The sequence below is a fragment of the Pleurodeles waltl genome, chromosome 9, assembly GCF_031143425.1.
Source record: "Pleurodeles waltl isolate 20211129_DDA chromosome 9, aPleWal1.hap1.20221129, whole genome shotgun sequence".
Lineage (NCBI taxonomy): Eukaryota > Metazoa > Chordata > Amphibia > Caudata > Salamandridae > Pleurodeles > Pleurodeles waltl.
Window position 1 is genome coordinate 582,604,762 of NC_090448.1, and position 12,265 is coordinate 582,617,026.

Here is a 12,265-nt window from a genome sequence, read left to right on the forward strand (position 1 = left end):
GTTACTGGCAATTGGTGAAAAAAAAAACCTTCGCTGTGATAGGCGACTGTCATAAGGGTTTGACTCGACCTTCCATTTCTTGCCACGGGAAACGTGAACGTACGTTCATAGGGTACCCTAGTGCCGAGCCGCCATTTTGTGCGCTGTACGTATGCAAGAGCTGCTCTTTCCCTGCCCCAGAGCGACGCACAAGTCCAAACTGACGTCATCGCGCAGGGCACGCAAAAGCCTGATTTGGCCCAAGTCGGACCTATCCGGGAAAGAGGGTGAAAAGCACCTCCTCTCCACGCCTCCCAATAATGACCCCTTTGTGACATCATCGTGCGATGACCACCTCCCTCTACTTCGGCGCAGCCGCCATTTTAAGTGAATTATTTACTGCGGCTGGGACACTTCGGAGTTAGTCTCTCTTCTCTCCCCCGAATATTCCCTTCCCTTTGAGATAAAAATACCTAAATCCAACCACAATAGGCCCAAATCCGTCTGCCAACCCCACACCAAAGACTGCCTTAAAGTTTCACCCTCTGCATAAAAAAGTGACCAAAAACCAACAACCTGAACGTCTTTACAGTGAACCCCTTAAAAAATACGATTATCAAGTCGTGTTTTTGCAGCTCGCCCCTCACTTGTGGAGAGTATTTCTAAATGTGAGGAAAAAATGGATGTGGAAAGCACGAATGTCAGTCCATCTTCCCCAACATCAAACCATGAACACAACAACAACCTCCTCACTGACGAAAGGTCGAGTAACGTGACAAATCTCTCTCTTCCTTTTCCTTTCTTTTTATTCCATTTGTTTTTTTTTTGCTAACCGATACTTTTGAACATTTTCGAAATCTTTCATTTATTTTCAATAGCCGACGAAAGGTAAAGAAAATGGCGGGGCAGGGGGAGGTGGGCGCGCTGCGTCTTAAACGCGAAAATCGTGTTGTAAACAGGGAAAAAATGAATATTTTTGTGAGAGAAAATAGTTTCTGCATCCTCGACGAGAAAAAAAAGAAATGTTTGAGCATACTGTAAAGCAGCGAACCACTTTGAAGTTTTTTGCATGCACGTACCTATTTTTTTTTTAATCCCGTAAATTGGTGACAGTTTAAACACTGGGTTTTGTCCCGGTCGGTATATTTATCATTAAAAACAAAGGAAAGTGATAAAGTTACAAAACAGCCAATTGAGCTCTCTTAGTTCATTTTATTTTTTAGTTCCATAGCCTGTAATTTTTAACGTAAACCATGACGCATTTACATTTTAATTAACATCGTAAATGTAATATTATCAGAAAACATTGGCAATCCATTACGAAAACGCGTCAGCTTGCCCCTCCCCAAAGAAGTATCTGTTTTAAACCGTAGTTCGCTATTTAAAAACGTGTCTAATAACACGTTGAAATATTTCGTAAAGGCTTTTGAAAGAGTTGAACGTTTTCGTTATTTATCATGTATGTCGTTTTAAAACGATCACGGTTTCAACCTTTTAATAGCATTGAAATACAGTGATAATCTCGTATGACCCTTTTCGGTGGGGCTCTTGTAATAAAAACATAAAATCCAAAAGACGCTGTGTGCTCATACATATGCATGCCAAATCTGGAGGCCTTCCAAAACGTGAGGTATTACGAATTTTGTCAAAAGTCGTAACCTGTTGCTGCGTATGAAAGAGTAGCTTTAGTGACAAACTAAAATAAAGTAACAAACAGAGAATCCCTGTCAATACATGTTTAATACACGCGTTAGGATATATGTAGCCTTGTAAAACTCGAACTAGATGAAGTTTCAACAGGCTGGTCGAACTTGGTCTCTAAACTTCAAGCAGTATCTGTTCATACTGAAATGTTTTTGTTGAAGGAATGGTTTGAAAACATACGACTAAGTGAAATAGCATTGTCTTTGGCACGTTTATTATCTGTGCTGGCCTTGATGTGGTCATGGATGCACGGGTATCTTACATGTCCTTAGACATTTAAAACTAACTGTAAAGTGTGTGTGTGGGGGGGGGGGGGGGACTTGGCATGAGCAATTGTATTACACTCCTGCCGTCGGAAACGTGGCTTCTTTTAGAGAAGATCGCAATAAAAATATACATATAACTCCATTCAGAAATCAGGCCCTTCCATGTAAGGTCTAGCATTTGCCGATCTAAACATCACCTCCAGTTTATTTACAGAAACCTGATGTTATATTTCATACTATGCGATATTTGCCATTTTGCTTCTCGAAAGCCCTATATCAATAGAAGAGTTTCACCTACAGCTTTGTCAACTGATTCCAGTCTTCATAAAATAATGTGTAATAAATCATAGTACTTTGCTTTAATTATACGTTCTGAGTATGTCCTATGGAACTAAAAGTTGGGCCTATCTTTTAAAGGAACAACACTTTTATTAGTGTTGTTGGTTGAAACTTAAACGCAATTTAAAGTGCACATCACCATAATGACCCAGCTCATTATTCTGTATCATTCAGTACCACGTGCGCCATTTTATAATCTTTCCAGGATAATTTTTTTTAATTTTTGATTACTCGAACCCCTGATTTTTAAAACACATATGCACGATTGGTTTTAAGCCAAGAGTTGGCGATGCAGTGGACCCTAGTACCTTCTGGATAGGAGAGTAGAGATCATTAAGCCAACAGTAATTTAAGTGTTTAGCAAACTCTTTATAAAATGAGTTGGTGCCTTGTTTCCAGATTCAAATACTTCAGTGCACAATATCATAGCTCTGTTGCCTGGAACAGTGTTCACTATGAATGGAATATGTTATTTCGGCAGAATGTGATGTTCACTAATGCTACAATTGTGTGAATGTATTTAAAGGCGATAACTTTCTCGCTGACCGTTTCCATTGTACTCTTTTGAGTTTGCTATCCTTTACTTTCCTCAAAAGCAACCTCTTCATTTAATCCTTACCATGAATGTTAATCTGCTGTCCCACATGGCTGGTACGAGCAATATTAAGAATGTTCTCTAGAGTAAACCTTTCATTAGAGCAAATCACGTATTAACATCAAAACAATCACTGTATATCAGTCTGTTATTGTTGATCCCAAAGCTCTATATCCCATGCTATACACATTACAAGGTGTCAGAATGTTATATTTGTCCTTTAAGCAATTACATATTTTCCAAGTATGACTGCACATCCATTTTTCGTTTGGTTTATTCCAATGGATCATTTAATTAGTTAATCTTTTAATATGTATATTCACTTTGGGATTAATTAATAGTAAAGCTTGCAGGCAACCTCTATGGGTAAATGATTACTATTGCCTATAGATATATGAATGCTGCAAATTAAAGATCCATCTGTATTGTTTGCACATACACAACCTAAACATTCACGTTTGACTAAATAATGCTGGTAAATACTCTCCCTCAATATTTTCCATAGATCTAAGTTTGATTGCTGCTGTTGTTGCCAGATTTGTACTAACGATCCGATGCAATAGTCCACTGCTTATATTTTGTAACAATTCATCCGAGCATTAGATTGGGAAGCAGTTTTTATGCCTTGTGGTAATTTTCCTTTGACGTTTTCTGCTTTTTTAAAAACAATTATGTGAAATTGACATTGGAAGTTTTCATTTTATATATTTTGTAAATGGAAACAATTGTGCACCATTGATAATATGTATACATTTGGTAATGCATGTTTTTTGATCAGAAACATTTCTTGCCTGATGTCTTTATTATTGTACCTTTTGGGATGATTAGCAGTTGCCTGTTTACTGGTAATCATAATTACATTTAATTAATCTATAGAGACTACATTGGCATATGTAAAATGAAAATCTTTGGCAAAATGTTGTTCTAGTTGGTTTTGGGGTCAAGGGATGTGTCCCCTGAACTCTAGAGACTCTCACAAATGGGAGACTAGTCATTGGAAAAGCATTATTTTACATACATATATATATATATATATATATATATATATATATATATATATATTACTTTGCTTTGGCCAGTGTGATTTTGCTCTTAATTGTTATTCACTGTACACGTTTTTGATAAATGTTTATAATGCTACAGTGTAACGATGATTCTGCAGCATATATTTATCATTATTCTGTCTGACGCATGACTAGTCTTGATCACGTTCCTGGGTGATTTTTTTTTTGTATACAAATGATGGTTCTCTTTAGCATGGAGGTGTCTGCTTATGACTGAACATAATTTCCCCATCCATTTTTGCCCCTTATTGTCACTAATCCATTACTTTCAGCTGTACAGCGCCTTCATTGGTAAGGACTCCTAACACTCCCCACTCAGTTCAGTGCTCCATCCTCTTCCAAACTTTGTCAGGCCCTGAATCTTTAAGCTGATGCAAAGGATATGTCTCATCTTTAAGGTGCCTGCTGAAGGGGAATCTAGAGACTCATTTGACACTTTCAAAAGATAAGTGACAATTTTTGGATAAGTGGCTAGCAATTTTTCATCTTAGCACATTCATTCTCTCATTTCTGTTGGCTGAGATTAGAATTCATTACCAGAAGTCAATTCTCTTGAAGTATAGATTTTCTGGTGAGAAGATGAGCTTTCAGATTTTTGCATTGAGAAATGGTTCCAATTCCAGGATCAAGGGTTTTTGGTTGTTATGCCAAAAGAGTGTCTCATGTAAGCCCAATGGGGTTTCCCATGGCCTCAAGAAAATATACTAGAGCTCCTTTTGATAGTTTGAACTTATAACAGTGCAGTATCTAATGAATGCAAAGAAAGCTACTCCCACAAACCCCTAACATTCTAAGCCTTAGTCACCCAAAACCATGTTTTTACAGTGGTTCTGTCAGACATGGAAGCCAAGGTTACTTTTACTGCCTGTTCTGTAGATTACAGCACTAGTTCTTTCCTAAAAAACAAGGTAGGCTTTCGCTACTGAACTGCAGTGGTGGTTTCTGCATACTACAGAAGAAAATAATGAACTCTGTCTTTGCCCTATGGAGTTGTAAACAGCAGTGCCTTATGCCAACCCCAATTCTATTTCAACAACTGACTAGCAGTGCATGCAGTCATATTTTCAGCCAGGTAGCTTTAAATTATCCTGCGTGTTAGAGTAGCATCACATTTCCTATTTCTTTACAATGTGGATTACAGTTATCTTGACAATACTTGAAAATGAATGTGGACAGCAGGAACCTCTGCAATGTCTCACAAGTAAAACAGTTGTCTTGTAAGAGAAATAATTCTAATTTTCCACAGGAGCGTTCTGTAAATTGTCCTTGCAGAGACACTTCGGGGTCCATACTATGTGCTCAACCGGACTAAGTCACCTAAGCTATACTGCAATACCCGTCTCCTCAGACTTTATGATTTGCCTTTCTAAGTGGCGCTGTCTTTAATAGACCGCCAATTAAGTTGGAGAACACCTGCCACCCCCACAGCTACAAAACACGAGGAGTCAGTATCATGTGTTAGGTGAGATGAAAAACAGCGTCTTAATGTGGATAATGGTTGTTTCCTACCACCAATTTGAACAGCCTTTGTGTGACCATGTCCCCTCGAAATGAAAAGTAGGCATTTCAGATGTGAGCACAAATCTGGTGGTATACTTTCCTGATAAAGGGTGATAGGCTTGAATAGGTATGACAGATCCAGAGTGACCACAAAACAAGCACCGCAGACTTCAAACTCAAAGTGTTATGTTGAATCGTGCAGCAACCTCTGGGTATCCTAAGATATGCGCCTCTTGTACTACCTCCAGCTTCTTCACTTCTCTTGTAGATTCGATGAGATCAGGAGCCAGACTTACCTGCTGTCCAGATTGTCTTGGAGTCTTTCAGCATACTCCTTTACATTCAAATTCAAATATTATGTGCCGCCTGACAGTGATAATCAGAAGTGACTACTGTGAAGGCTCATCACTGCTACCAAATCGGTAAATCTTACCAAACACCACTAGAGTTCCTCATGAATGTCATTGTTTGTGATTCATCTCTGTTCACTTCTTCCCTCTGCACTACCCACATTTTCCCTAGATCAGCCAACACCATAACAATGTTACTTAGAAGCATTAACTCTCCCAAGGGTTTAGAGGTATCAAGTTTATTTCCTTAGCCCATTAGCACAACCTAAATATCCAAGTTTGGGGAAAAAAACACTGTCCACTTCTACATCAGAGTTATTAGATCACATTGTATGGTTCTTGGCACAGACCTTTTCCATAGAGACATTCAAAGCTTGGATCATTCTCTCCAGGAATGTAAACAGGTCCTCTGAAATAAAAAAATAAAATAAAATAAAAAAAGCAGTGGACCACTTGCAAGTCTTCTTAGGTTCATCAAATAATGAATTCTCCTTAAGGAATATATAATACCAGGCTCAATCGTTCCCTTGCTCTTTCTTTAGTACCATCAAAATGTAATTCACAGCCATTTTAGCAACACAAGATGGAAAATACTGCATATCACTCCATTCGTTTTGAGTAGACTTATTCCTTCACCCATTTGTGAGTGGGGGTAGAGCCTCCAGATCCATGAACAGATTGTGCATTGGGTAGTTCCAAACATACCCTTTTAAACAAGTCTTTGTTACTGTTATATCATTCCTTTTCACAGAGAGTTTTAGCAAAGTCTAAAAATGGTGTAGAGGGTCTCATGTAAGGCACAGCTCCTTCGGGCGCACACACACCATCCCTTTGCATGTCAGTGAAGAGGAGCTGAAATGGTCATGGGTAGAAGCAAAATTAAGCACGCCTATTTAGACATATGCAAAATTAGGTTTAGTATTTTAATTGTAAAGTGTTTGTCTGATAGTGGTGGAGCAGTCTGGCATCAATTCCTGTTGACTGTCTCCTGAACACAAGTTTTTTTTTCAGAAACAGTATGTCAGATCCAGTACTTTCCAAGTGTCAGGAGTCAAGGTGGGTTCCCAAAGTATTTATTAGTTTTTCAAGTCGCATTGCTGGAACATCTCATCCACCCACCACGTCCAGATTCACCAATTGCCTCTGTTCAAATCATCACATTCCTCGTAGAATACTCACACCATGTATTCTCTGGCAGGAGCCAGTATTCCACCATCACCTAGCTACCACATGTATATATAACACATCTCCCTCTTTACAAATAAATTATCTTACTGATACTTCTAAACCGAAAGATTCTTACATCAGAGACAAATAACAAAAGGAAAATACAACAGTATAATAAGATTCATGTTACAATAGAGTAATGTCTTACATGAGAATTTCTACCTTAAAACATAGTCCTTTAAAGATCATTGTTACATTAGAGTAAAGTCTTTTATGAGAACTTTCATTTTAAAGCATAGTCCTCTAAATACACCAGAGTCTTGATTTTCCTTTCTGAACTCCTAAGGTTTTTATGAACAACTTCTTTCAGCTTTTTGAGGATGCGTATCAGACTCTCTCCTTCTGCACTTGACCATGCTATTCAAATTCCACACTCTGTGATCACCAGTCTTAATTGCATTTGTGAACACCTTTATTATTCTCATGGGTTTGGATAATTTTCCTCCTCCGTCCCTCCAGGTGAGTCTCTTAATGATAACCCAGTCTCCAACTTCCACTAAAGTTTCCTTAACCAAATTTCTTCTGTCAAAGTTTTGTTTGCTGAGAAGAATGTTTTTTTTTTCTTTACATCTCCAATTCTCTGCAACCACCCCTTTTCCTCTCTCACTCAAAAACTAATTCACCCAGGCTGGTTCAAGAACAGTATTAGGTTGTCTGCCTCGAAACAATAAAAAAGGAGATTCACCTGTTGTAGTGTGAGGAGTAAACCTGTATACATCGACTTTCTTTATTACCTTCTGCTTCAAACTTGAATAATTTCTTTTTGCCATAGAGATTGTCTCCTTTAGAATGCAATTGAACCTCTCAACCATTCTGTTACACTCTGCATGGTACAGAGCACTCTTCTTGTGCTTTAACCTACAACCTTTCAGAAAGTCTTCCATTTCTTTGGAAACTAACTTCACACCGTTGTCAGTAAGAAGAGTTAAAGGGATTCCCTCTCTTGATATTAACATTTCAATAAATGCAATCACTTTTTTTGTTTCAATACTTCTGGTAAAGCTAATTTCTGGCCACCTGGAGAATGTATCCATTACTACTATGACATAATTCTCGCTGTTGTCACCATGAATGGGCCCTAGTATATTTAGGGCAATATCTTGCCATGGAGCAGCCGGCCTTTTCCTGATCACCATGGGTTGAACTATAGGTTTCATAGCCTTCTCATTAAAGCGCACTGTACACGCTCTATAACCAGTCTCCCTGCTTGCATGTCCTTACCAGGGCACCAGTAATAAGAACGTAATCTCTCGTTAGTTTGAGAAATACCCGTATGGCCCTCATGCGCATGGTTTAATAGCAATCTTAAGCTACTAGGAGGGACTAATCTGGTGCCTCTAACTAGTCCTCTGAGGACGGTTGGTCCTTAATGCCCCAAAAATCTTTACATTTGACTCCACCTTGGTCCTTGTTCTTCATCCCACCTGCAATAAATTGCTAATCTTTGACAAAACACTGTCCAGTTTGGTCTCCCTAAACCACTTCTCTTTAGATATGATTTCATAGTCAACTTCACAAACACACTCCGATTGTCCTGATCTCTTCTGCAAATCTCCTTCTAACCGTTCACTCACCTCCGGTACAAGCCTCAACAGAACATCTGCTGAATTGTTATCTGTTTCTGGAACATATTTTTCATAAAGTCATACTCCTGTAAACTCACAGTCCATTTGGTGATTCTAGTTGAAACCGCATCAATGCCTTTTGAATTGAAAACTTCACATATGTTTGTGATCAGTTCTCACCACAAACAAACTTCCCCATAAAAACCCTTTCAATTTTTTGATTGCCCAATACACTGCTAAAGCTCTTCTTTCAATAACTGAATATTTGGTTTCTGCCCTTTGTCAAACTCCTAGAAATAAACAGAATAGTGTTGTCAGGTTGTACCCCACCTTGTTGTAGGACAGCACCTAAGCCCTTATTACAGGCATCAGTAGTCAACGTTGAAATCTTTTTGGGATCAAAATTCTCCAAAATTGTTGCCTCACCTAAACCCATTTTAAAATCAACAAATTCCTTTTCACACTCTGCGCACCATACAAATTTAACTCCCTTCAATAATTGTCTCATATTAAAACACAATCCGGCAAAATCCTTAACAAACTTGTTATAATATTCAGCCATACCTAGAAAACGCATCAGTTCTTCCTTAGTCGTTGGTGAAACCATATTTTGAATTGTGTTGATCAAATCTGTTTTGGGAAAAATGCTATCACCTGTGATGGTGTGACCCAAATAATCAATGGTGTACGTACCAAATTTGCATTTATCCTTTCTAGTCATTTGATTGTGATCAGACAATCTGCTCAGTACTTTCATGAGCCTTTCATTGTGTTTATTGCTGTCTTTCCCATAAACTAAAATATCATTTTGGTACACACACACTTCGTCAACCTCATGTAGTACCTTATCCATCACACGCTGAAAAACTGAGGCTGCCAAGACCAGCCCAAATGGCAGTCTAACAAACTTAAATGGACCAAAAGGCATGATGAATGCAGTTAGACTTCTGCATGATTCCTCTACCTCTATTTGATGATATGCAGATGTTAGATCAATTGTTGAAAAAAACCTTAGCTTCTCCTAGCATTGTTAACAACTCAGAGATGTTCTGCCGGGGATATTTGTCTACCACAACAGACTTGTTAAGGCCAGAAGATCTACACATAATCTCATGTTACGATTGGAGTTCCTAGCAATCACCACTGGAGCCAACCATTCAGTACACTCAACTTCTTCTATTACACCTTGGTCTTGTAACTTTTTAAGCCAACTTAGCAACTCATCCATCATTGCAAAGGGTACATTACCGACTTAACTACAAACGGGTACTGCTCTTGGGATTAGTTGAATCCGTGAGAGAAGTCATTAGCAAACATAAAACATCCTACTTAAACACCTTGACAGGGATCTATAAATAGAAAAATGCAGTTATGGTTGTAATGGATCTGAATCTAAAACGGTGTGAGAATAACAGAGAAAGCAAATGTTATTCTATATGGAATCACTGTTTCAGAAGGGCATACACATAAACTGGTGTGCGTATCACCAAAGAGACCACAGTTTTTTTTCTTCTTTTGTCTATCCTGGTCCAAAATGGCAACCGCCAACGTAGGAGAGAGAGAAGGGAAAAAATGACACTCTCCCGTATGCATGCACAAGCGAAGGGGTTGGACTTCCCGATCCGAATTGGAAGCTGTGAGGGATCTGTGAAGTTCCGTAACGAGGGCTGGGACTCCACATTGCGCAGGCTCAGGCGCATTGTGGGATTTCCTCAAATGCATGGCGTCATCCAAAACAGCTTGCAAGTCCGGGATCCCCATGAAATCAGCGCACGTAAAGGCTTAAAGGAAATCAGCATAGCAAATGGAGTTAGCGTTGCAGAGCAATACCACTGCATTCTTTTGGCTGGTATACAGCTACGCTACGCTACGATGCTGAGATGTCCAGCGTCGGGGAGTCCGTACACTCGCTCATTGCAAGTGTTAAATCTACTACTTTTCAAGAGTCAGGAGTCAAGGTGGGTTCCCAAAGTATTTGTTGGTTTTTCAAGTCACATCGCTGAAACATCTCATCCATCCACCACGTCCAGATTCACCAGTCGCCTTCGTTCAAATCATCACATTCCTCGTGAAATACTCGCACTGCGTATTCTCTGGCAGGAGCCAGTATTCCACCATCACCTAGCTACCACATGTATACATAACACAGTCCACCATTTTTTCAAATTCGAACATTTGACAACTTGTCATTTAGAAACACAGGCTTGTTTTCAGTTTTTCAGTATTGTGAGCCTTAATGTAGTTTCACTCTTACTGTCTTGAGGAGCAATAGGAAGATAAAATTCAACACCAGCCCTGTCTGTATCAACCAGACACATGATCAGATAGATATGTCACTAGTGTCTCAGTGAAGACGTCTTTTATTCCCTGTTAGAAGAGAAACAACAGCTCACCTTTTCGCACCCCAGGTATGTTCTGTAATGAAGCATTTAAAGATATGCACTGTCAATACTACCTGCTAAGAAACTATTATGCTCATTAACTATGTTTAATAGTTTTCATTGGTATTAAAGCAAGAGCCCTTTCATATTATTATATATTATGGTTACATAAAACATGGTATAATACTGTCAGCTGGATGGTTTGAAATCTGAAAGCCCCATGTTGTGATTTAATGAAAATTTGTGATGGTGTAAATGTAGTTTAATGCGTAGCCCTTGATTTTAAAGTTTACTGTTCCCGGCCAACAGTCATGCACAGCAGGGTGGGGGAGTGGAGTAAGAACATCATTAAAAAAGCAAAGAAAGTCATAGCAAAACCTAGTTCAAAGGTGAGCCACGGGTCTTGCACAAATGCCCAAAATCAGTGAAGTTCGACTGGTATAGTTAGCAGTGTACTCAGCACATTTCACAACTTGTGCCTCCACAATACTAGCAAAAGTTGCAGACCGAGCAGAAAACAAAAAAGAGCGAATTAAACAGCAGTGTGTACAGCGCAAGTTATGGAAGTAATTGTGTATGTTTCTAATCATAACTGGTAAGGGTCTTATGCATTTTGGACAGAACCAATATTCTATTTTAATGTTGTTTTTAGAGTTAAAAAAAAGTGAATGTAATATAGTAAAACCATTTGAAAAATGAGATTGGGAGAAAGCTGAAGTTGACTCAATACCAGACCTAAAAAGTGGTTATTGCTTTAATTTAGGGTCATATGTTTTAGTTTATCTGTATGAGCTGAAGTCCCATACTGCACAGTGGGCACAATGAATCACACGCATACTCTACTGACACAGGTATTGGTCAGGTGCAGTCAATAACCAGGCTAGTTATTTTTTAAATTTCTGAACTGGTCCTAATTATTGATGGTGAAGAACTTTCCTTAACACCCTTCAATTTGAGGCAATTTTTGTCTTTAAAGTCTAGCATTTGGGTCCAAAACTAAATGCAAACCTCTGTGTGTTAGAGGACGACTTACAGCCTCGAGCTGAGGACCGTGGCCCCTCCTAGATTCCTGCATTTGATTTCCTGCTTAATCCTTTCTGGTAGCAACACAGAGAGTGTGGCTTGTCCTTCCTTTTCACATTTAACTAGTTCCTACCCGTAAATAGCATTCTTTTTAGGTCGAGCGAGCCAGCACTTTGACCTGTCGTAATTATTGTGGGCTTTTAACCACGCCCACCTCACGCCCATCACTTGAATTCGTTCCTGGGCTTGTCTTTCAAAAATCCCTTGGTGTC

General features: G+C 39.0%; 1 protein-coding gene across 1 annotated transcript in view; it reads left to right on the forward strand.

Annotated features, from left to right (window-relative positions):
- Positions 1-364: 364 nt before the first annotated feature.
- ZC3H4 (zinc finger CCCH-type containing 4) overlaps positions 365-12,265 on the forward strand; it is a 123,614-nt gene continuing 111,713 nt past the window's right edge. Inside the window, exon 1 of the mRNA XM_069207583.1 lies at positions 365-741. Within this exon, the coding sequence (XP_069063684.1) occupies positions 659-741 (83 nt within the window). The 5' untranslated portion in view covers positions 365-658. The remainder of the gene's footprint in view (positions 742-12,265) is intronic.